This window comes from Panthera uncia (genome assembly GCF_023721935.1).
Source record: "Panthera uncia isolate 11264 chromosome B2 unlocalized genomic scaffold, Puncia_PCG_1.0 HiC_scaffold_24, whole genome shotgun sequence".
Classification (NCBI taxonomy): Eukaryota; Metazoa; Chordata; class Mammalia; order Carnivora; family Felidae; genus Panthera; species Panthera uncia.
This window is the reverse complement of record NW_026057580.1, coordinates 41,473,887-41,485,177: the sequence shown is the minus strand read 5'-3', so window position 1 is coordinate 41,485,177 and position 11,291 is coordinate 41,473,887. Positions and strand designations below refer to the sequence as shown.

Below are 11,291 nucleotides of genomic sequence, written 5' to 3'. Positions count from 1 at the left end.
TATAGATGCATCTGTATGGTTCATTAAATTCCCTCTTAAGAAAAAACACACACACACACAAACCACCATGCCTTCGTTCACATATGTGAACCAATTCAATATGAGACACCAACTTCGTAAGACAATAAACGAACAAGAGGTTGGATACACAGAGAGATGCCCCCATATTACAACACACACAGATTACTCCTCTTCACTACGAAAGTGCTTTAAGCTAGAAGGGCAAAAAAGCAAAATGAGAAAAACATTTCTCTTGGCAGAAGGATTAGAAAATTGTATTCCAAAAGATGTTCACATTTTCTTTCGTTTTACAAACGAAGGAAGGAGATATTTTGCCAAAACCCCAAAAACCTTTTAAAGATTTTGTAAATTCTATTGTAAATTCAGGTAAAGAGGCTGGTACAGAACAGTACTGTCCAATAGAACTATGACGCAAGCCATACATGTAATTGAACATTTTATAGTGGCCACCTTAAGAAAAAGGTGAAATTAATTTTAATATTTAATTTAACCCCAAATATCCAAAATATTATCATTTAAAAATGTAATCAATCTAAAAATATGATAGTTTACATTCTTTTTTTCATACTAAGTCTTCTAGTATGGCCGGGTCCTTAGTCTATTAAAAATGCTATCTACTGGTCAGCAGAAGCCTCAGAAGACAAGACTGCATCGTAATTTCTTGTTCTTAATACCCACCAGTTTATACACACAAAAACAAGATATACAGACAACACACTGGGTTATATTCACAGGATACAGATCTATCTCATTCAGCTTAAGGATTATTTAATTATGAGTACAGGTTTGAAAACAATCTCCTGTGACTTAAATAAACCTTTCTAATGTCCTTTTAAGTATAACATCATTTTGGCCTAGTGTTAAGTCTCTATATGTTGGTATACCAAGGAACTGTGCATATATAAATATGCAGTCTATATAAAGATTTCCTTTTGATAAAATCTTGTAGCAGAAAACCAAATATGACATTAATTTCCTACCAAATAACTAGAATTGATGAGCCTTAAAATAGCTTCAGAGAAAGAACCCTCCTAGAGCATAATAGTGGTTTCCAAGGTATGTCTTCTCTTGGCTAATATGTTGACAAGCTGAAAATTAGCACACAATCAGAACACACAATATATACATTTAGCTTTATTTTTTCCAAATAGAATAAAATTTCACATGCTTTTCATACTTCTGTAAATAGCTTCAGAAGATTTTTCTACTCAATATAGTTTCTCTTTACTTTAATAGTTAAGTGTTAACTGATAAAAGGTAAGTATAAAGAACTTTTAAAAACAATTAAAAACAGAACACAATAGGAAAAAGGGTAAGAGACATGAAGAAGAATTTCCAAATTCCTACTTAGGAATTACCATAATAAAACATGTTCAGCTTATTAGTAATCAAATATGTGCAAAATGAAACCACAATGAGATACCATTTTACACTTTTCGGCTTGTCAAAAATTTGATTCTGATGATCCCAAACACTGGCAATAATCTTGAATACTGAAAATTCTAGGATACCAGTGAAAGTGTAAGTTGGTACCATGACCTTGGCAAACAATTTGGCCTTATCTGTTAGAGTTGATAATGTGCTTTATTGTACGACACAGCAATTCTACTCAAGGTAATACATTCACTCTTGGGTATGTGCACCAGAAGTCATAAAAAAAGAATGCTCCACTGCCTTTTTCTTTTTCAAAGAAAGATGTAGTTCAATATCCAGCAACAGGAGAAGGGAAAAATTTTGATATAGTCATACAATGAAGTAATACATAGCAGTGAAAATAAACAGGATACTTGTTACAAAATGATAATGCCCAATTGCAATGAACATACAAATGACAGAAGAATACAGTTTAATGCCATTTATTATTTAAAGGTATATACATGTAGGTAAAATGATAAAGGACAGAAAGGCTATGATCAACAGAGCTCGGGACAGGGGACCCACTCTCAAAACAGGGATGGGATAGGGACAGAGAAGAGCACACAGTGCCTCAAAGGAGAGGCAATGAGCTGGTGGCAGGCACACACGGGTTTTTTTATTACTCTTTATGTTTGTGTTTGTGTGTGTGTGTGTGTGTGTGTGTGTGTGTGTGTGTGTGTGTGTATTCCATTGCAGGAAACAATTTTTAAACCGGAAAGCATTCTAACAAACAAAAAAATTGCACGTAATGTTTCAGAAGACAAACTGTCATCTGGAGCGCCATAAACTGACCTTGACTCTATCATTCACCACTTGTAGTAACTGCTGCTCTTGCTTCTCTGTTTCTCTCCTCCTTCAGGATGGAGACAGATAGTGCCACCCAGACAGTGCCCATTACATTCCAGGGGCTCAGCAAATGCTGATTGAAAGAATGACCAAACTAACCTGACCTGCATTTCTAGAAAGACCAGGGAAACTGAAATGTGGGCTACAAGTGGGCAGTGATTACTTGGCTTATTTGTTTTCACAATTTAGCACATTTCCTGCAAACTGACAGCCTGTTCTCTTTTATCTTCTCCTTCACCCTCCTTCTGTCTTGGTGTTTAAGGTTTGAAATAGCTCAGAGATGAGATCAGCCTCAGACTCTGCCTTCAGAATGCTTTCTTCTGCTTTCAGAGAGGGCTGTATCAGAGGGGGCCGTGCTATTTAAGGGTTTCAGCAACACTGTACTTGGTTTTTTGCACCCAATTAAGGGAACAAATCCACCAATCCAGCTTCAGTGTATTCAGGAAACCACAGTCATCTGTTGGAACCAACCAAGGGAGCAAGAGATTTAATGCCGTCCTGGGTCACTGTCGGAGATGATTCTGTGATCACCTCCCAACACAAACACACAGAGGACCACAAACATGAATGTCTCCTCAAATGGTCAGATGATCCATCTGCATTTTCCCAAGTAACCCACAGCATTCAGGTATGAGATTCACAAATGGGGGTAGAAATATAGCATCCCAACTAAACAGGAAGTCTTCAACCAAATACAGAACTAAAATTAGAAAAGGTATAAGAAATGGTAGGGAAGGGGTGCCTGGGTGGCTCAGTCGGTGGAGCGTCCAACTTTGGCTCAGGTCATGAACTCATGGTTCATGAGTTCAAGCTCAGCATCCCATCAGGCTCTGTGCTGACAGCTCAGAGCCTGGAGCCTGCTTCTGTGTCTCCCTCTCTCTCTCTGCCCTTCCCCCACTCGCGCTCTCTCTCTCTCTCTCTCTCTCTCAAAAAATGAATAAACATTAAAAAAATGGTAGGGAATAAACACTCCATTTTCAGAATACATGTTTCCTGGAATTTATTCCTTTTTAATGCTGAATATAAAATCTGAGATTTCACCAATGCCTTTACAGACAAACACATACACATTGAAATCTAAAAACAATAATTATGCAGATCAAAGTAGGCCCTGACACTTAAGAAAAGCTGTTAAATGAAAAGCATTTCTAGAAAAAGCAAAATGCTATGTAGCAAAATCAAATTAAAATAAAAAAACAGAAAGAGGCTTTGGTACCTTTAAATAACAGAGGACAAAAATAAGTTTAGTTCATTATTAAATTCATGTAATATAAAAACATCTAGTGTTTGAAGGAATCTATAAAACAGAAACAAATCTAAAATGTATCAGAGCCTGAGAGAAAAAAATCTTCCTTTTATCCTCTTTGATTTTAATAGAACACCAGAATTTGGAAGAATTTATTTTCCCAACTAAATTTTCTTTTGGTCTGCATATACCTAGCAGGATATATTTGATCTAATTTTAGCACTCTGTATTTGATCTAATTTTAAAATGGCATTTTATTTTTAGCAGCACATTTCCTTTGTCCCAATAAGCCTACTACAGGAAATAAAAATTCTGTCTTGAAATGCCTGTGATACTACATCTATGTCTACAATATTCCCACCTAGTTCTTTCCTAGGTTTTCAAGACTGTGAATATTCAAATCTAAAGGCAGTTAAAGGAGGGAACAAGAATCATTACATGTTTGGAATTTAGCTGGTAAAACAGTACAAGTAAAGAAACAATATTCTCTGAATACAATGTGGTCCCAGAGGGCAATACGTCATTACTCTGCAGAGCCCGAGTATTGCGGTAAATGCCATACCGTGTGCTTTTACCTCACTCATTACAAGTACAATACCAGCCAGGACTGGTCTCTCCTAGTTCTGTGCGGATTAAAAAAAAAAAAAAAAAAAAAAAAGGCGGGGTGAGCGTTAGATGATGTGTAACTGGTAGCAATTTAGCACTACTATCCATCTAGTCCGTTCGGGAGAGCCATTCTGGTCCTACTGTGACCACAGTAATTCAAAAGTTTCAAGATGAACAAACGTGAGTAGCTGTCTTAGTCTAGCAAATATCATGTTGATCCCACAACCCCAGAATTTCCCTCAATCTTACCAAGTTGGTTCTTAGCACTCACTGGGAAGAGAAGACTAATGTAAGTTAGCTCACTGTAGCATTAAACTTTGAAAATTGTTGATATCTGAAAATGAAAGTCTAGGTCTTATCAGAAGACTCATTTACTCAAACACAGTATCCAGTTGAAAAAAAAGTTTCCTGGATAGTCCCTGGGATTTAGCAAACGGAATATGACCTGGAACTTGTTTAATAATGCCAACTAAACAGTAATACCCATAATTTCACAACAGTTTTCCTTGGAGAGAAAATCGTGGATCATGTATTTGTTCTAGTCAAGTAGAAATCTGTGGCATGCTTTTCTTCTGGTTGTAGTCCTGGGCTGCAAATCTCAGGCTGGGATTTCAGCTTTAGCATTCAACAAGTCCTTTAGAGTAGTCCACATTTAGTTAGTTGGAGGATGAAACAACACATGTGACAGGGCTTTCTTCTATTCTTTCAATTTCTTACATCCTGCTCAGAATCTGACCAACAAGTCCTGCATTGGGATGCTTAGAACAGCAGGATATTTTAGGCAGCCCTCTTGGAATTTATCCTATTTAAGACTGCTTATGTTTGGCAATTAAAAACTCTAAAGACTGTAAGCAGGGATAAGGATGGAGAAAAGCAGCCTCTGCCCTAACGGAGTAGACATGTTCAGCATCCACTCCAAAGGGAGTAGAGATTTTACATGCCACGTACAATTCAGAGCTACTCTCTGACAGCCTCTTTCTCATATACACTGAAAGCCCACTGGAAGCCATATATGGAATGAGAACATGTATCTACATTACTCTGAAAAATCTGGGACCGTACATTGGTCAGATATGTGAGCAAAGCTAGAGGTTCAATGAAAAGCAACACAGGAAAAAAATTGTACCACAATATTAGTATCTTTTAGTAAACCTCATCAAGGGTTCACAAAATATATCCAATCAAGATCTTCCTTTTCTCAAAAAAATATAATCCATTCACAAAATAGAATAAGCAGCTATTAGTTAGGGAAGCTGCATTTAAAAATATGCTATTTATGCATAAATAAGTTGCTAGAGCTGAAAATCCCTTCAGATAGGAGTCAGGTAATTTCCCTATAAATTTACTATCTAATTAATTTGTACACCTTCTAAAATATACCTTTTAAGCTGTCTTATATATTTAAATGAAATTTTTCTCTTGCAAGAGATAAAGAAGCCTATCTTTTACAAAATAGCAACTATTTTTATCCCTGTAACTCGGTCCCGATCACACATTGTTGCAGCAGTGATTTTTGGAAACATTTGTAGGAATTTGGAGGATTTATGGAAATAAGAGTGTCCATCACCAAAGGCGGCCAGAACATCTAACTTTTTCTATAGGTGCTATTACAAAGCACCAGAATCGTGACATTTGTGATTTTGCAGCAAATTTTTCAGCTCTTTGTCAATCAGCAAATCTTTCTTTCTGATCAAAAGATTTCTAATAGCCTGGCAAACTAATTTCGAGGATACAATCCAGGCAGCTTAAAGAGAGGCCAGTCTGAGCAATACTGGCATCAAATACAGCCCGGGGCAGATCCAACATTTTCTCTCCAGTGGTCCCACCCACTTATTTTTCAGCCATTAAGGAAGCACACCTGTAACAGGTAAAATCTAGTACCGCCAGGTGAATGAGGCAGCTGCAGGCAATTCTGAAAATAACAAAAAACCCACCACAGTCCTGATTTGGTTTTAAGCAATCATGCAATCCCCCATTATACCCATGTCTTCCTAAAACACCTCTCCATGGCAAGCAAAGTTACTGATGATGCATGTGGCTTTAGTCACAGTGATGCATTAGGTAAGCAGGTGTGTGCTGAGTACCAGGGGGTGCTCCAAAATGCATCTCCGTCATCTTCCACTTGTCTTCTCTAAGATTCTGTCTATTTATTAAAAAAAGAAAGAAAAAAGTCAGTTATTGCATTGGGTTGACAAGAAAATTCACCCTGGCAATGACATTTTAAATGTCAGGAATGGCGATGTTGGAAATCATAATAATCACCCCCATGTGATTGAGGAATGCAAATCCTAGGATTCAGGATCAGCACAGATTTATGATATCCCACCGACCTCCCACATATAAAAGTGGTAAGAAGCCACATGTTTCCAGAGACTGCCGAGACTGCTCTCAGAGGCACTGTTCCACTCGTACCCAGGTGAGTGGGGCGTGCATGGGTCCTCCACTCAGGGGGCCTGCAGAGGGCGACCATAGCTGAAGAACAGCACCAGCATGGCCAAAATATGCTGCCACCCCAACTCCCCAAGTGTGGCGCCACCTCTGGCCCTCCCCCCGTGACAGCTCCATGTTTCAACCATAACACAGACACCTGGCATAAGGCGGCTTCCGAGACCTGCTCTAGGGAGCTGGGGCTGCTCAGTGCCCAGGATTTAGTAGTTATGACATATTTTGAGGATCACCCCTGAATAGCAGGGATCCCAAAGCAGAAACTTCTCCAGGCCCTGCCTTGAGTCTATTTAAACAACAAACCTGATGGTGTTCTACCTGAAAATTATTGGTGAAATGGCCTCCTTTTCTCCTAGGTACCATCTTAAGAAGTTGTGAATGTTCTTTTCCTATCATCTCTCTTCTCTGTCACTGTGTAAAAGCAATCACAGATGCTAACGGTGTTTTTATATGTTCCTTGGCAGGCTTTCTAGCCCTATTGTTTATGTACATATACTGCAGAGAGGGTAGGGAAGGAAAGGAGAAAAGAGGGCTTCCACCTTTTAGTACATTCTACCTGTGAATGCTCTGTATAGGCCTTTGAGTGTGGATTGTGGACTGAGTGTGTACTACTATCAAGGAAAAAAAAGGGGGGGGGGGCGCCTGGGTGGCTTAAGTGTCAGACTTAGGCTCACATCATGATTTTGCAGCTCGTGAGTTCGAGCCCCACATCGGGCTCTGTGCTGACGGCTCAGAGCCTGGAGCCTGCTTCGGATTCTGTGTCTCCCTCTCTCTCTGCCCCTCCCCTGCTCACACTCTGTCTCTGTCTCTGTCTCTGTCTCTGTCTCTCTCTGTCAAAAATAAATAAACATTAGAAAAAAAATTTTTAAGTAAGTAGGAAGGGGGAAAAGGTTGAATTACTCTTAAAGATATTTTTCTTTCTCCCCTCTGCAGATAAAAGTGTGAGTTGCTATTAACCATTAAGGCCCTGAACGATTCACAAGACAGGGTGGTACAAACAATGCACCATGGACTTGTACTCTACTTCCATGTGCTCCTGCTCATAGGACTGATTCGGGGGCCTGAATAGGTGGGCTGAATGGGTGGAGTTGCCCAGGGCCTTTGGAATGGTCTACTGAAATCAAGTAAATGTCAATGGCATCAAGACCAAGTTTAATACTATGACCACAAGTCATGTCAAAACGCATGTTTTATAGATCATGGGCTTTCTGAGAAATTCATGAGAGAATAAATATTTTTAAAGAGTAAAAAAGTCAGCCCTCAAGTCTCCAAGGAATTTACATCTTCAGGAAAAATGAGAACAAAGATGGCAAGCACACAGTATTTTTTTTTAAAGGTTTTTGCATAGATAATAATGTCCACTAGATTTATGTGTCCATTAGATTACTCCCACCCCAGTTTATTCCAGTTCTTTGAAGATAAATCTGGATTGTTTAATATCTTTGGATGAGATATGTTATAAAAATACTACAATTTTCCTAACAAGTATTCTAATGTTCCATCTTTATAAAAATAGTTTTAAGAACCTTTAAATATTACATGTGTGGGTTTTGCCACTGTTTAAAACATATGCATGGAAACCACCCACAACCATCTGTGGACTTACTAATGTAAAAACAAAGCAAGATTTCACATTGGCTCTGAACTGCAGGTGCTGGTGTATAATTTATATTATTCATGGTCTCTACTTTCCTTCCATAGGTGTTCTAGAAAGGGTACAAATCCTGGGTAGCCTCAAAAGACCTATTACTTACAGACATCAAAGTACCCAGTAATGTACTCTCATTTCAATTCAGTGTTAAAAATAGACATTTTAGAATTCAGTCTCACTTGAAATACAGTCAAAACCTCAACTGCTTTGTATATAAAGATTGCAAGGAAAAACACACACAAAAAGTTAACATGCTGATCTCTGGGTGACAGAATAATGGGTGATTTTTATTTTCTACTCTAGACTTGTATATTTTCCTAATCTTTCTAAATGAACCTAGGCTACTTTCATGATCAGAGAAAAACCCAGTATTTCTTAAAGGGGGGAATAATCAAAATATTATCTTATTTCATAAAGAAATGCTATTTCTTATTTTGAAAGTGAATCTCTGTGCTTCACAAAGTTGTAATAATACACATAAATAACTTCTGGTCTAAACATTAGAAAAGCTTGAGCCTTTTATGTTCCATAAAAGACACATGGCATAATAAAGTAGCTTTAAAAAACATGTTGATTAGTTTAGGAACTGTAGCGTTTTTTTTTTTTTAAGTTGACCATTTGTTATTACAGACCATCTCCTTTCCAGTGTAAATGAGTTAAATGTGCAGAAAACCTTAAAAATATGGCTTTGATTCTGTTGTTTCAAAAAATGTAAATCTGCACTTTGAAACAGAAAGCACTTACTCCCTTAAATTCTTCTTGGAAAAAAGGGGTATAGATTATAAATAAAATAAATTATAAACAAAAATAAACTCTAATGTACAACAACAGTTGAAAATTGGAGGAAAAAAACAAAAAACCTGGGCTGCTTCGTGCGTGTTTACACTGGGCAGTCCCTAATGTGCATTTCAGAAAGTGAAACCTACAACTTTAGGAGACTACATGTGCATTCCCCTAACACCTTCAGTCTCAACCCCTAAGGACAATTAAAGAGAGATGAATTTTAAAACAAGAGAAGATTTTACCTACCTTTGATGCCAATCGTGATTTCAGGCCTAAGAACGAATAGACTGTGTTGCTTTCCTTTGATTCAAAAAAACTGTCATAATCCTAGAAAAAAGAGGAAGAGACAACAAACAAAAGCAAATAATTATTGGTATGTGGTGCTTTTGAAAAATTCTTTATGGAAACAAAAAAAATGTACCATTGCTTCATCCAGGCCAGGGAAGAGCTACATAAATCTACTGGATTTGCTCTGCTTGAGCATAAAACTTTCTCTGAGTATGATGATGAGGTAAGCATGTTGTTAACGCAAGGCCTGGGATAGGACTGAAATGTAAAACACCAACAACACAAGGGAAACCGGAACATGTTCCCTTTCTCTCATGTGCCAAACTAACATTTGTGTAAAATCACTCTAAGATTTTACTCTAGTGCATCAATAGGAAAGGCTGACTCCCAATTCCATTCTTGATATTTTGTTATCTAGGGCTTTAAAAAAAATCACTGGGTAAACACAAAGCCATAAAGGTCTCCATGTGTCAATGCAAGTGCTTCTATTCTGCTTTTGAAGTCTGCCACATTCTTTCGGACTATGTCTTCAGAGAGAATAAAAAGATCAAATAAAAACTAAAGGAAAGCAGATTCTCTATAACATTTATCTTTGCCTCAGACCTGGAATCATTTTTCTCTTTCTACTTTCACAAGAGAAGCCATCAAGAAATTCTGACCAATATGTTCATCAATTGTTTCTTTTCAAAAGTTTGCATATGTGTTATTGTATGGTTTCTGAGTTAGTGTAAAGCAGTCTTAAAATCTGTAAAAGTCCCTTTGATAACTTGACCCTAAGGATAAATATTGCAAGCAGACAATGATCAGAATCATTTTTAGCCATCTGCTGTATAACAGGTACCTTACAATCAATACTTCATTTAATCCCACCACAGACCACCAGGTTGGAGGCTGGCTCAAAGCAAAGAAATATTGTACCCAAGTTTGATAGGCAATCTGTGAAAAAGCTGAGATTTGGGGCCAATTCTCCCTGACACTGAAATCGATGCTTTTTGTCTTCTGTGATGCTTCTTGGCCAAGAGGAAGCCAGCATGGGGCACCCTGTATACCAGAGTCATTAAGCCCTAATGAATCCACTGCTGAGCCAAGCCAATGGCATCACAAGTACTCCTGAAATCTGTCTAGCAATCTAAATGAGAGACCATGACTTACAGAATAAAGATTTGCTTCTTGCAAAGGATGCCTCAGTGGTGAACAATCTTTTTTAATTATTTCACTCTGTATAGAAGCTCTCTTGTTCAAATGCTTTAGCAGGTTGAGTCTCGTGTGGTTTTGAAGGTAGCTTCATTGTCATTCATGATCATCTCAACCTCGGGCCTTACACTCGATGTTCCTTCTGAAGATCTTCAGGTGGTAGCTCCCTCTGCCATTTAGGATCTGGCCCAATACAGTTCACCTCTAAAGACAGGCCTTCCTTGACATGCTAAGAAGGAGCAATCCATCTGAAGAGGGAGGCTCAGCAAAAGCCTACTTCAAAAATGGCATTTTAAGTTGAAATCTGAAGGATGCGTAGAGGTGACCAAGTAAAGCACTGGAACAGGGGATTCAGGACAGGGAACAGCACTGATGAAGAGCAAAGCTGGCAGGTCTGACAGGAATAAGCACAGGTCAGACTATGTAAAACCAAGAAAAAGATTTTGAATTTTATCTTAAGTATAAAAGGAAATCACGTGTGGGTCCCAAGTAAGGGAGCAGAATGATCTAGTTTCCTTTAAGAAAATAGAGAATTTAGGGGCGCATGGGTGGCTCAGTCGGTTGAGCGTCTCACTTCAGCTCAGGTCATGATCTCACGGTTTGTGAGTTCAAGCCCTGCGATGGGGTCTGTGCTGACAGCTCAGAGGCTGAAGCCTGCTTCAGATTCTATGTCTCCCTCTGTCTTTGCCCCTCCCATGCTCATGCTCTGTCTCTCTCTGTCTCTCAATAATAAATAAACATTAGAAAGAAAGAAAGAAAGAAAGAAAGAAAGAAAGAAAGAAAGAAAGAAAGAAA

At 38.2% G+C, this 11,291-nt stretch overlaps 1 protein-coding gene across 1 annotated transcript in view; it reads right to left on the bottom strand.

Annotated features, from left to right (window-relative positions):
* Positions 1-4,165: 4,165 nt before the first annotated feature.
* Positions 4,166-11,291, bottom strand: part of SH3BGRL2 (SH3 domain binding glutamate rich protein like 2) — a 70,001-nt gene continuing 62,875 nt past the window's right edge. Inside the window, exons 4-5 of the mRNA XM_049654641.1 lie at positions 9,261-9,341; positions 4,166-6,278 (exon numbers count right to left, since the gene is read on the bottom strand). Coding sequence (XP_049510598.1) covers positions 6,267-6,278; positions 9,261-9,341 — 93 coding nt within the window. The 3' untranslated portion in view covers positions 4,166-6,266. The remainder of the gene's footprint in view (positions 6,279-9,260; positions 9,342-11,291) is intronic.